Source organism: Sphaerodactylus townsendi, linkage group LG12 (genome assembly GCF_021028975.2).
Source record: "Sphaerodactylus townsendi isolate TG3544 linkage group LG12, MPM_Stown_v2.3, whole genome shotgun sequence".
Lineage (NCBI taxonomy): Eukaryota > Metazoa > Chordata > Lepidosauria > Squamata > Sphaerodactylidae > Sphaerodactylus > Sphaerodactylus townsendi.
This window is the reverse complement of record NC_059436.1, coordinates 57,660,497-57,674,553: the sequence shown is the minus strand read 5'-3', so window position 1 is coordinate 57,674,553 and position 14,057 is coordinate 57,660,497. Positions and strand designations below refer to the sequence as shown.

General features: G+C 48.3%; 1 protein-coding gene across 1 annotated transcript in view; it reads right to left on the bottom strand.

The window, feature by feature from the left end:
• Positions 1-9,514: 9,514 nt before the first annotated feature.
• The window catches only part of OLFM1 (olfactomedin 1), a 69,452-nt gene continuing 64,909 nt past the window's right edge, over positions 9,515-14,057 (bottom strand). The window contains exon 6 of the mRNA XM_048513410.1: positions 9,515-11,100. Coding sequence (XP_048369367.1) covers positions 10,426-11,100 — 675 coding nt within the window. The 3' untranslated portion in view covers positions 9,515-10,425. The remainder of the gene's footprint in view (positions 11,101-14,057) is intronic.

Sequence of the window (14,057 nt, the reverse complement as noted above, 5' to 3'; positions counted from 1 at the left end):
GTTCTAACCCACTCCCCCGTTCCTCCACTGCTATATTCCCCTTACTACCCACCCCCTACCTTCCCCTTCCCACACAAGGCAAAGAAATTGGGAAAAGTGGAAGAAAGTGAAAGTCCACCACCAAGGTCATTGCAGAGATAGGAAGCCATCTGTCCCCCACCCCCACCCCTTCCTGGGAGAAAGCCAGAGGTGCCTCTGTTGTCTACAGTGGCTAGCACAGGGAAAGGAGGGGAGAAGATGGAAGGGTGTTCACCCAGAGAGGCCCCATTCAAGCACCAGCAGAGCCCAGACAATACGCACTCACACACATCCTGACACCTCCATGGCTTGGGACCTTTGTGATGCCGTCAGACCCATCAGGGCCTTGTGGCGATGTCGGGATGCTGCTATGGATCAGCACCTCTGCTGACTGGAGGACGAAAATGAGATTCTGAGGAGGGAGATGATCGATAGGCAGAGAGACTTCAGAGAGGTGGCTGCAAGCCCAGCCCCCTGCACCAGGGCCTCCAGCAGGTGCGGGACGACCTGGAACTGGAGCCCCATTGCCAGTACAACTGGCTCCCAGTCTGCAGCTGAGGCAACCAGCTCCCGGTCCACTGCCGGGGGCCCCTGTGCTGCAAGCTCCTTCACAGCCCACGGGCCCTCCCCCGGGGCACTCTGTGGAGCAGTGGGACAATTGTTGAAGCCGCTGAGAAGCTACCATAGTTCATAATCGAGGTGGTGGCTTTCATGCTTGATTGGGCAGATTCATTTACATCTGAGGAGAGTTACGTGCACTATGTGGGTGCCCTATTGGAAGAAGTGGCCACCTGGGTGTGGGTCTTTTTGAAGTGCGTGCAGCTGAGTTGGGAAACTTTGATTTATCCATGTTTGTCTTGTGCGATCATTTTGAAGATCAGTTTCAGGAGGATGAGGCCCGTGTGTAGCTGCTGTGCCTGCAACAGGGACCTTATCCATCATTCAATATGCTCCCAAGAGTTTCAGCAGCCCCTAGGTCTTCCCCAGGGTTCTTTTAGCCATGGCACACATAGGACACCCCTGTACAGAGGCCTCCACGTCCTGGTGGAAAGATGTCCACCAAAACTGTCTGCTGACCAAATGCAAAGACTTAACAAATCCAAAATGTCCAGCAGACTTTGAGACATGGCAAACTGAGAGCACCTGTTTACAAAGGCTTCAGAAACATCAATTCAGGCCCCCGACCATAACAGACCATCCCTATCAACCAGTGATGCTTTGAACAGTCCAACCTCCTGTTTGGTCTTGGAACCTTCAGCCAACAAACACACACTGAAGTATTGATCGGTAGTGTTTATTGAGCAGGTTGCGAAGTACCAAACAACGAAGCCAGTTTTGCCAAAGCTGGCACTTGTAATCTCCTTTATCCCCAAAGCAAGCCCCCCTCCCAGTTTCCCAAGAATCTGTGAAAAACAACCTTTGGAGCTAAAGCGTCCCAAGGTTGCAAGCAGATAGTGAGAGGAAGCCACCTGGCTTCCTGGCCCTATGAGAAAACGGATGTAATTCTTGTCTCATGGGACAGAAGTGCCAAGGGAAGCCTGGTTGTCTATGAGCGTGTGAAGCGATAAATCAAGGGAAGAATGCACAGATGACAGGGGTGACATATAGCAGGCTGGTTACATATATCTCAATAGCAGCAGCAATGTGTTATTTCAAGCTGGCACATGGTTCTGGGGAATGCCTCTCAATCAGCTAGATAGCATTCCCCCTGACACCTCCTTATCACCTACTGGAAAAGGGGTCCCTCCCTCCCACCCCCACCCCCCATGGCCACATCACTGGCATCAACTTGCACGAGAAAAGGCTTGGCCAGGTCTGCCTGCCGCAACATGGGCTTCAAGGTAAACAACTTCTTTAAGCCCTCAGAAGCCCTTTGGCACTTGTGTGACCAGTTCAGCCAGCCAGCCAGCCAGCCAGCCAGCCAGCCAGCCCCCAGGGGCCTTGTCTTTAGCCCCCCTCCTCCCGGTTTTCAGTAGATCCATGAGGGGGAGCATAGCCTGTGTGAACTGGGGAATAAAATCACAATAGAAATTGCAGAAACCCAGGAAGGACTGAAGCTACCCTCTTGTGTGAGGGGTCTCCCAGCCCACCCCAGACTGTACCTTGCCTGGGTCCATCTTTATACCAACTGCTGATATCCGGTAACCCAGGAAATCCAATTTTCCTCTATGGAAGAGCTTCACATACAGGGAATTGTTCTGCAGTTTAGCCAGTACAGACGGCATCGACTGTAAATGCTGCTCCAGAGTCTCCATGTAAACCAAGACATAATCCAAATACACCACAACCCCCTTATATAAATATGTCCATGCAGCACCTCGGTGATCAGGTTCATAAATACCACTCAACCTAAAAGACGTGACACAAAATTCAAACTGGCTTAGTTGGGTGTTGAAACCAGTTTTCCATTCGCCACCATCGCAGATCCGGATCCTGGAACAGGCTTCCCTCAGATTCAGTTTTGTGAACACTTTCCTTTTAGCCAGGCAGGCTGACAAATCCTTATTGAGCAGCAGGCAGCCGAGTTGGGAAATTATGCAGAAAATGGCAATTGTGCACAGAAGCCCCCTCCTAAAGCAAAAAAAGACCACCAATGCAGAAGCAACAGAGCACTGTGGAAACGCTGCTGCCAAAGCACCTTTGCATGCCAGGGGGACAGGGAGGTGTGCATTTTGAAAGTACTGCCTATATTGGTATTATCATTTTTTTTGCCTCATCCCCTTGAGACTGTCGGCCATCTGCTAGAGGGCTTTTCCAGGCTTATTTTTGAATCAGCAGTAGCTGGATCACTACAGTAGTTATGTTCTAGCGATCTATTGCCACAATCTACCAGCTCCTCTGAATCCCCAGCTTTCATTTATTAAAAAATTATCTTGCCCTTTTCATTGCAGAGACATAAGGGGAAAGGTACATTCCTTAGACCTCAGCAATGAACAGGGCTAGAAAAGTTTTCGGTTTTTTTAAAATGAAAGCTAGATATCCAGAGGGACTAGCAGATGATGGCAATTGACTGTAATAACCGTCTAATAATGTAGTCATCTAACAAGTGCTGGTGCAGTGGAAGGTCAAGGGCAAGCAAAGGCCAGAAAGCCCTGTCGTGTGGATGCTCCACTGCTGCTCTGAATACCTTTGCAGCATCCACACCAGTTGCCAGAGGTCCAAGATTTCTGAGGGTGGCAAGAAGGGGTGGATTTGTGCAGTCTTGACAAAAAAAGAGGACTGGTTGTGCCTCTTTGCAGCTGCATGGCTCAGGCAGAGAGCATCTGCTTTTCATCGGTTTTACTTGATGCCCCTTCTATTAGTTTGGGATTTATCTTGGCGCAGATGGGGAGTGGGTGGGGGCTGGCGCCACTAGTGTTTATGCTGTATTTATAGCCGGCTTAGAATTGCCTGCCTGAGCAGTTTGAAAAGCAGAGTAGGGCCATTTCCGCACGAATGCGGAAGCGGCCGGGTTGGCGTTTCTGACGCCGACCCGACGACGCTGGGACCGTCCGCACAGACGGTCCTGGAAAGAGCTGGGCAGCCGGCGCCGCTAGACGCACTGGCCTACAGCTGATCAGCGGATAATTTCCCCAGAGCCTCGGCCTGCGTCGCCGGTAGGCCTGGGGACACGCCAGGCCCTGTGCGCCTGCTCCAGCGGCGCGCGGGAGGGCAGGGGCGTGTCCCCAGGCCTTGCAGTGATGATGCCCGGAGGCCCGGGGACAATGAAGATGCCGGGTGGGGGGGGAGGGTCCACAAAGAAGCCCGCTGCCCGTTCGCTTCGGACAGCGGCTGGCGGCGTACGGCAACAAAAGAGCTCTTCCGAAGCTCTGGGGAAAACGCCCGGCTTATTGCAGGCGCGGTCGGGTGGCGCAAGGGCGGCGCGGCTGCAATGCAGCTGCTCCCCCTGTGAGAATGGCGGCCTGGAGATGGTGTTTTTGCTGTCTCCAGGCCGCCATTAAATGCCCGTGTGGAAATGGCCTAGGTGTTTGTCTCCTTTTCCTGAATGGAGAGGCCAAAGGAAGCACTTCTCCCTATAACCCACAATCATCTTGTTGAGGACTGGGATGAAGGAACAGGGACTGGTAGCTAAATGGAACCTGCAAGTACAGAAGTAGTCTACTTTTGGGTGCCAAAGAGCTCTGTCACTGGTTGATTTTGCCTGTGACTGGGTGTGGCAGGTAACTGTCAAACCTCAGATCTGGAAATCACGGAAACTGTAGATTTGTTCTAAAGCCTTTAATTCAGAGTGTAGGTAACAACAAAAAAGAGGAATCTGGTGATTCCCTCACAAACCCCTTACCTATTTCCCGTTGCCCCCTCCCACTGAGCCAAACAGCTCCCACTCTCCTCTACAAAGTACAAAGTATTCACTACAAAGCATAGCGAGCCTGGGAACAGTTCACACCTTCCTTTGATAAGATCTGTGTCCGGGATACCCTGGGGTGCCGAGGGGAAGACGCTTTTGCCCCACATCAGAGGATGGTACACTGCCTCCCCCTGCCCTACCTGCTATCTATCTATCTATTTGTTTGTTTGTTTGTTTGTTTGTTTGTTTGTTTGTTTGCCTGCCTGCCTGCCTGCCTGCTTGTTTGTTTGTTTGTTTGTTTATTGGGCTTGTATACTGCCCTCCCCCGAAGGGCTCACTGACAGGCTCAGTCCTGACATTCTGCCCCCTTTAAGACCTTCCCCCCCTCCCCAGATGGTGAGAGTAAGTCCGGTGGAAAGCTTTCACTAAGCGGGGGGAAAGCTTTCACTAAGCTCATGTCCCGAGTCCACCCATTCGTTGTGTATGGCTGGGAAATGGTCCAGGCAATCAGGTACTGCAGGCGGTTGCAATGCACTCTAGAGTCCAGGATTGCTTCCACTTCGTGGTGAGGCTCTCCCCATGCTCAGACCAGAGTGGGCACCTCCGCCTGGGGATGCCAGTTGTCGGGAGGGAGGGGCACCTTCTTGAGGAGGCTACAATGAAAAACAGGGTGTATGGATCTCAGATTCTTAGGCAGCTGTAGCTCGGCAGTCACATGGTTAATCACCCTCAGCACAGGAAAAGGTCCAATATATTTCTGCCCCAGTTTCCTACACCCCTGAAACCCCCTCAAGTTCCTGGTAGACAAATTCATCCAATCCCCCACCATGAGAGTAATGGGGCGCCATTTCTTATCAGCTTGCCACTTGTGCCCCAGTTTAGCCTTCTCCAGTGCCTTTTGCATGGGACCTCATGCTTGCCGGGTAGACTGCTCCCATTCCTGGAGCTCCACCCACCCCTCTTGCACCTCCCCCAGGAATGGAAAGGGCTTAGCTGTCTGGTCCGCAATGACATCAAAGGGGTTTTTTCCTGTGCTACTATGCACTGCGTTGTTGTATGCAAACTCGGCGAAGGGGAGAAAGTCTGCCCAATTGTCTTGGTGGTAATTGATGTAACACTGCAGATATTGTTCCACTTTGCCCATCTTTGCCCATCTGTTGCTGCGTGGTACACCAAGGAAAGGGCTTGCTCCGTGCCTAGCAGCTTGAGGAAATGGCGCCAGAACTACGAGATGAACTGGCTGCCTCAGTCTGAAATTATTTTGTCGGGGGCAGCATGGAGCCTATAAATGTGAGTCACAAACATTTGGGCCAGTTTGCTCGCTGTTGGGAGTGAGGTGCAGGGAATAAATTGAGCCTGTTTCAAAAACAAGTCTACAACCATCCAGGTCACAGACTTCCCTTTGCTGGATGGGAGGTCAGTGATGAAATCCATGGAGATCACTTTCCAGGGAGCGGAAGGCCCCGGGAGAGGCTGGAGGAGGCCAGGCACCTTCCCCTGCACTTGCTTGGCAGTTGCACATGTGGGGCACCCTTTGACATACGCCTCCACATCCCCCCTCAAAGATCACCACCAGAATTGCCTGCGGGCTGAATGCAACGTTTCCAGAAAACCAAAGCGCCCTGCTGATTTAATGTTGTGGGTGCTAATTAATGGCTCATTTCATCTTGGAAAGAAGTGACTAGTGGGGTGCCACAGGGTTCTGTCCTGGGCCCAATGCTATTCAATATTTTTAATCAACGATTTGGACAATGGAATAAAGGGTATGCTAACAAAATTTGCAGATGACACCAAATTAGGAGGGGTAGCTAATACCCCAGAGGACAGAGTCAGAATTCAAAATGACCTAGACAGATTAGATTCAAACAAAATGAGTTTCAACAGAAATAAATGTAAGATACTACACATAGGCAGAAAAAATGAAATGCACAGATATAGAATGGGTGACACCTGGCTCGACAACACTACATGCAAAAGAGATCTGGGAGTCTTAGTAGACCAGAAACTAAATATGAGTCAGCAGTGTGATGTGGCGGCCAAGAAAGCCAATGCGATTCTGGGTTGTATAGTGTCAAGATCGAGGGATGTAATTGTACCTCTCTATTCTGCATTGGTTAGACCTCACCTGGAATATTGTGTACAGTTCTGGGCACCACAGTTCAGGAGGGATATTGACCGGCTGGAGCGGGTCCAGAGGAGGGCAACCAAAATTGTAAAGGATCTGGAGTCCACACCCTACGAAGGGAGGCTTAGGGAGCTGGGGATGTTTAGTCTGGAGAAGCGTAGGTTAAGGGGTGACATGATAACCATGTTTCAATATTTGAAGGGATGTCATGTCGAAGAGGGAGCAAGCTTGTTTTCTGCTGTCCAGAGACTAGGACACGGAGTAATGGATTCAAGGTGAAGGAAAAGAGATTCTGCCTAAACATCAGGAAGAACTTCCTGACCATCAGGGCTGTTCGACAGTGGAATTCACTGCCTCTGAGAGTGGTGGAGTCTCCTTCTTTGGAGCTGTTTAAACAAAGACTGGATCAGCATATGTCGGGAGTGCTTTGATTGTGTGTTCCTGCATTGGGGTTGGACTTGATGGCCCTTGGGGACTCTTCCAACTCTATGATTCTATGAAATTTTGGTGCTGCTAGCTTCACAATGGCAGCCCTGACAGCAGGCACCCTCCAAATTTCCCCAGATTCTCCTTTAAAATCCACTCCCTTCGGCATGGATTTAAAGGGAGAATCTGAGGTCCCCAGTTTAAACATTGGAAGTGATGCTGTTTCAGGGTGGGGGAGAATCCATCCCAAAACAGCATCACTTTCAATGTTGTTTTAACTGGGGACCCCAGATTCTCTCTTTAAGGTGGATTTAAAAGAAGAATCTGGACTCCCTAGTTTAAACACCATTGAAAGTGATGCTGTTTGGGGGTGGATTCCACTGGAGGTGTTTTTGTGAGAGATGATGCTGACATTTGTTTGGCAAATGTTTTGCTGGGGGTGATTTGTGAGAGATTTACATGCTTAATACCCACTTGCACTGGCTTGGAGCTGTTTCTCAGGCTAACAACTTACCTCAATAGGATTGCTGTGAGGACAAAATTAGGAAAGAGAGTTGGTGGGGAGAGAGCCATGTATGTTTTGCTGGGGGTGGGAGGTGTTTTGTGAGCTGGTGCAAAAAAAATCATTGTTTGGGCGTGGTGGGGGAGGGTGGCTGCCCATACCGGGGAGCGGGGGTGGGGCAAACTCAAGTTTTGTCCCCAGGCTCCAGTTTGCCTAGATATGCCTCTCTAAGTAATAAGGGAGACCCAGCTACATTACTGACTTTATGGAAACTGAGAGACAGCCTTGTTTGGCTTCTTTGAAGTCAACTGACAGATGCAAGTGGATTGAAATTTTTCCAAGTTGGGGGGACATCTGGCAGGCTGGAGGAGATTCTATGAGCTCTTGTTATTCTAATGCAGTAACAATGGCTGGTAATTAAAGGTCTGGGCACTTTTCTTCTCTGAGTTTTCAACGTGGTTGTTGAGTAGCAGAGGTTGCTTCTGCATAGAGGGCTTGCTCCACTTTGGTATCCAGAACAAACTATTTTTTTAATATAAAAAAAACAGCATTCAAACATCACCATCTCCAATCATCCACTTTCCAGATTCCCCTTTGCTTTACTCTGCTCTTGTCATGATCTGCTCAGTTCTGGCCCGATCCTGCCCTGCCTGAGGGCGTGGGGGGTGGGATGTGGGATCCTCTCTCCATCGCCTGCTTCCCCTCTCCCTGGGTGTCCTGTTCCAGACAGAGGGGTGATGAAGCTAACATCCTCTTGCTCATTGGGCCCCTGTGGGCTTTTGCACTTCCAAGCGCTGGGGAGTCTGGGTTGTTTGGACTGAGTGACGGCCATTCCATCTTCTTCCCAAGAGACTGGAGGGGAACGCTTTCCCCCTTGGGAGGTGGTACTAAGGGGTGGTGTTACATGATGTGGAAAGGGGGTTATGATGAAGGGTATAAGGGAAGATGTTTTGGTGTTTAATTTTAATACTGGCAATAGAGGTCTAAATGCCTTTTCCTGACGCAGTTTCCAATGAAAGAAATTGTCTGAATACAAAGTCTCATTATTGGACAATCCAGGACATGACAGATTTCCCCCAAATCTGGTTTGTGGCACCTTTAAATAAATGGACTTGAAGCATATTTGCATGCTGTGTGGATGGAAAAGAAACATTTTCCCCACCCCTAACAATGCCTTAGACCCTCGCTGCTATTTTCTCCTGTACCACTGGGGTTGTTTTTTTTTTTTAAAGTCTCATCCAAGTATACTAAGCAGGGCCAAATCTGCTCAACTTCTTAGAATGGGCTGACCTGAGCCACCCACGAGTGTACATATCGGTGGCACAGTGGATCTACTCTATTGTCATCATGAAACAGGTGGCCCATTAGTAACTTTGGCATTCTAGGGGTGCATGGGACAGGTCACATGACCATGAATATTAAACATGCACATGGCAAAGATACAATTCTAGAGTTGGAAGAAACCAAGTGGTTCATCTAGTCCAATCCTCTGCTCAATTCAGGATCAGCCTAGAGGACCCCTGATCAATGTATGTCCAAATGCTGCTTTAAGACGGCTAGTGAAGGCCGCTGGCCACCTCCCTGGATAACTGATTTCACCTGCGCAATAGCTCATACTGTAATTTTTTTTTCAAATTCTGCTGCACAAAAGATTTAGGAATTAGGAGACTATGTTTATCTAAAGAGCAGCAATTTGGAGGGCTCTGAGGAAACTAACCCTACAAAAAGTTCATTCAACCACTCTCTGATCATGATATATTTTAGTTCAGAGAGCCAGTGTGGTGTAGTGGTTAAGAGCAGTGGATGCTAATCTGGAAAACTGGGTTTGTTTCCCTGCTCCTCCACATGAAACCTGCTCCACATGAAACCTGGGTGACCTTGGGCCAGTCACAGTTCTCTCCAAATTCTCAGCCCACGTAGATGCAGGCAAAGCCAAACCATCTCTGAATGTTTCTTGTCTTAAAAACCCAACAGGGTCCCCATAAGTCAGCTGTGTCTTGACTGTACTTTCTGCTGCACTGTGAAATGAAGCACATCTGAGGACCCTAAAATTAAACCTACCAGGGCAAAGAGTTCTTACAAGATTTGTAGGATTTGGGGTGTGTGTACTATCTTCACTAAAATTGTTATCTGTTCACAACACTGCAGTGTTCTCTTTTTAAGATATGAAACCTTCATTTATTAATCCAAATGACATCATTGGCATTTACAACATTCATTTGCATAAACTTGGACATACAAAGTTTTGCCACCTCTGGTTAATAGCAGACATACATTGTACAAGATATTGGTTGGATACATAAGTTTAAACAAATATTTGGGTACAACAATTTGTCCATAGTACATACTGGAAAACTTTTTTTTTCCTTTTTAAATTTTTTATAGCTATTAAAGACATAGATCCATTAGCTACTTTGGGTCTCTGAACAGTTATTCTAAAGGTGACATAAAACAGAGAGAGCGAAAGAGAGAGGCTAGTAGCCAGCTCCAATGGAATGGCAACCCCAATCCGTGACCTCTGGGTTTTGTTTTGTGACCATTTTTTAAATCAGACACTGCCAACATGAATCAAGTTCATATTTCCAAATACAAACCACACATCCATCAAAACTGGTTGTGATGTACGAAAATGTCCATGCAACTTCCCAAAAAAGAGAGAACTGTATTTCCCCCCCACCCGCACCCCAACAGTAAATTTCCAACAGTCATTGCCTTACATTGTACTATATAACTACAGCTCTGCTATTGGAATATACGGGGGGAAATACCCCCACCCCCCCCAAACCCCCTCAAAAGTGTTTTTTCAAGTGCAGTTCCAGCTGCAAACAAGTGATTTAGTTTAACTTTTGCATTGTCTGTAGCACGTTTGAATTCAGTGAACATTGGAAATGTAAGTAATGATCTTGCAAGTTTTTCAGGACTGGCTCATCCTCTTGCTCACATATTTTGGCAGCTGCCCTGGTTCAAAATTTCTGTATTTTTTTAAAATAGGTTGCATGTGTTTATTTTCTTGCTTGCTTGCTTTCTTGCTGTTATGCATTCAGTTCCTTTCCAGACAAAAGTGGACTACAATTCATCAGATCGGATAATGTGGAAGAGGGTGACGTTGTAGAGTATTTGATGGCCATTGTTCCAGGCGTAGAGGGCTCTGTCCTTGGGGTTGTAGTCCAGCATAGAAATATGAGAATATTTGTTTAAGAAGGGGATGTCTATATATTCATAAGTGGAAGTGTTGGTCTGATAAGCGTAGGTCACCTTGGTTCCTCCTGAATAGCCATTGGTGACATACAGAGTACCACAGATGATGAACCCTTCACCTGCGCTGCGTTTTGGGTAGCTGGTATTCCAGGTCTGGATGCTTTGTAAGGTGTTGGGGTCCAACTTGCTGATGACAATGTTCCCCGCATTTTGATTGGTGGCATAGACAGCCCAAAGGCCATTCTCATCCACCATGAGGTCGATGTCGGAATGCCCGCCCCAGGCATAGTGATAGACGTTGTTGTAGCCAGCATAATCCAAGCTACGAGTCTTAAGGATGGTCTCAGTTTTCAAGTCAAATTTGATGATTATATGACTTTGGTACTTGTTGAAATAGATCGAGCCATTGTACACAACTTGGCCAGTTCCAGACCACGGATGTGGGAGACGGTGAGAAGTGAAATTGTCTGTGTTCATAAAATCGGCCATGGATTTGTACTCGCGGACAAAGCGATTGTTGTGATAGCTGTCCATATACCAGACCTATACAAACAACACAGAGAAAAAAATACAGTGTTAGAAAAGGTGTACCTGCCAGTGCATTTGACAAAATGCCAGGGACAAGGCAGAGCTGGGTTGCTCAGTGATAGCTTGTATTTCATTTTTAGCACTAGGGGTGTGATATTCCATTGAGAGGCCAGTTCAGACATGCATGCCTGTCACTCAAGGGCTTGAGGGATGGCGAAGGGGTCATGGTATGCATGACCACCACAGTGGGATCTTAAGTGACTTCTCACAACACTTCACACAGAATGTGATTCAATTCAGTATATCTACACTGCCAGCAACTGGGCATCAAGTATATGGCACTGAAATGTGCAGAGGGTGTGGGAGTTAACACAGCTTTGGGTGGAGCTACGATTTCAGAATTCGTTGAAACATAGAATAGACCTAAATAACTAAATAAAAATAAATTTAGCAAATTCATGGGGGAGCGATCCATTACGAGCTCCTAACTGGAGTCTCCATGGACAGAAGCAGTCTGCCTCTGAATTTTGTGTGTCTGGGACAGGCCAGCAAGGCAGGGCTGTTGCGTCTCTGCCTTGGTTGGGAGCATCTCTTTCAAAAAGAACACTGGCTGTGACAGACCACTGATTGGGTTGGTGTGCCAGTCAGTGTGAAGCAGGGCTTGGTGGTGGGCACTCTTTCTCCCCTTAGCTCCTCATGACAGGATTTGCACATCAGCTGGGCCCAACCACCGAGGCTCCTCCCCCCTCATTTCTGAGCGCGCCTGGAGGTTGCTGAGGCCAAAGATAGGCCATCCCAACCACATCATGCAGAGCTCAGCCCGCAGGATGGGTTCTTCTCTGCCCAAGCCACTGAGGCCCTTGAGGTGCTGCCAGTGCTGCTGAGGGGGCTTGTGCCCATTTTTGTCTCCCAAGCCACCACCTGCCAACTTAGAGGTGAACCCCTGAGGGGTGGCAACTCCTAGCCAGCCCCCGTTTCTTAACACTCTTATTCTTTGCTGGCATGCCAGCCTTTGCATGGGGTCAGGTCACCTCCTTTCCAGTGCTTGGGCCAAAAGGTGGTCCACTTCTGGCTTAGAGGGACTCAACATTCACTCTGCGCCCTCACAAACCCAGCTTGGTGTGGACTATGTGTAAGCAGATTCAGGGTGGGCGGCTGCATGGGACTGAAGCAGCAGAAAGAATTCGGAGTCCAGGGCTCCATGCACACAAAAGCTCAGACCGAGACAACCACTTTCTGGGGCTTACAGGTGCCCCTGGACTCAAAACATTTTTCTAAGCAGAAGCAGGGCATAGAACAAGTGCAGAATGTGGCATATCCGCGTGTATCTTTTCAAAAAGGAAGCTTCTCATGGTTGTGACACTGCTTCAAACTACACCAAATAAAGCTGGGCAGAAGCCAGAACGGTTCCAAAGGGTTCCAAGTAACCGCTGTAGGCCAAGCAACCCTGAATTTAATTAAATCAAAAAAGCAGAGGCAACATTAGGAAAAATAACAATTACACAATCATAGAAACACAGAAGCAGAGCTGGAAGGGACTCCAGGATCACCTAGTCCAACCTCCTGCAAATGCAGTAAATTCATAACTACAATCCCCCACTCCCCCAGCTCTATGCCCAGAAAATTCCCAATTACACTCTGGCTGTTTCCGAACGGGCAGATTGACGGTTGGTGCTGGTGTTAATTGCATGCTGTCAAGAGTCAGCAATTGGCAATCCCAATGTGCACTTTGCTGGGCCTGCCAAAGGACTTCCATGTTCAATGGATTTAACTTCTCTTTCAACCACTTCAACGCAGCTTCTAAGCAACTGGCCAACACATCTGGGGCATTATCTGGGTGGCCATCCATCAGCTAATATATCTGGGTGTGCTCAGCACAGCTTGAACCTCCAGATCAACTTGACAACAGGGTGCATGCAGATGTCATACAATATTGTAAAATCACCCCTTGAAGAACCCCAGACATCAGTGAGTGGAATGGGGAGGTCCCCTCTTTAACAGCTACCCCCTTGTCCCCAACCCTGAAGAAATTAACACAGCCACTGCAAGACTGCCTCACAAATGCCAGTGTCAAGAGGCAGCAGGTCTACCTGACAGATGATGACCAAGTCAAATGCTTCTGTCTACAACAGCACTGGCCCACCTTGGTCAGTTGTTTCTGTCCCATGATCAGTGCAGAAACCAGACTGAAATGGGTCCAGGATTCATGTGTCCTCCAAGAAAGCTTGAAGCTGCTCTGCAGCTGCTCTCGCAACTACCTTACCCAGGAACAAAAGATGGAGCCCTGGGTGATAGTTGAAGGGATCTGTAGGATTCAAAAATGTCTTCTGAAAGAGCATCCTTACCACAGCTGCTTTCAGTCCTTCAGGGAAGGTCCCTGAACCCAGGGACAGATCAATGATATTCCTTAAGGGAGTCTGCACCACATCTCTACTGGCCTTCACAAGCCAAGATGGGCATGGATCCAAGGGTCACCTGGTCGGCTTCACAGCTCGCAGAACTCTGTTAACATTGTCCTGGGATAGTCGGCTGAATTGGTCCAAAGTAGGACCTGAAGATGGTCAAGGATTTCTAGTTCACTCCTGCATCCAACTTGGCAGGGAGATCCTTGCAAATTCCTCACAGCTAATGGCTGAATTTCTATTGCTTTGGGGCCTCTCAAACAGGGCTGCCAGTGATTGAATTATCCTAAATTGAGCCGGGCAAGAGCTAGCATGGTCCTCACTACCTCATAGGGGTTCCACAAGATGTTTTTACCACCTCGTCATAACTTTTCTGCTAAAATTGCTCTAGTTGTCTCAGTTCCTGCTTTTTCCTCCTCAGCTCCAAGGTATACGAAGGGGCTAGTTTGGTATGGGAACTGAGAGGGCCTAATTTTGTTGATGGTTTCAGAGAGTCAGCTGTGCTAATCCTCCATCAGCTTATTTAACAAGTCACTGTAACAGATCCCACAGAGCATTCCAAAACCAAAA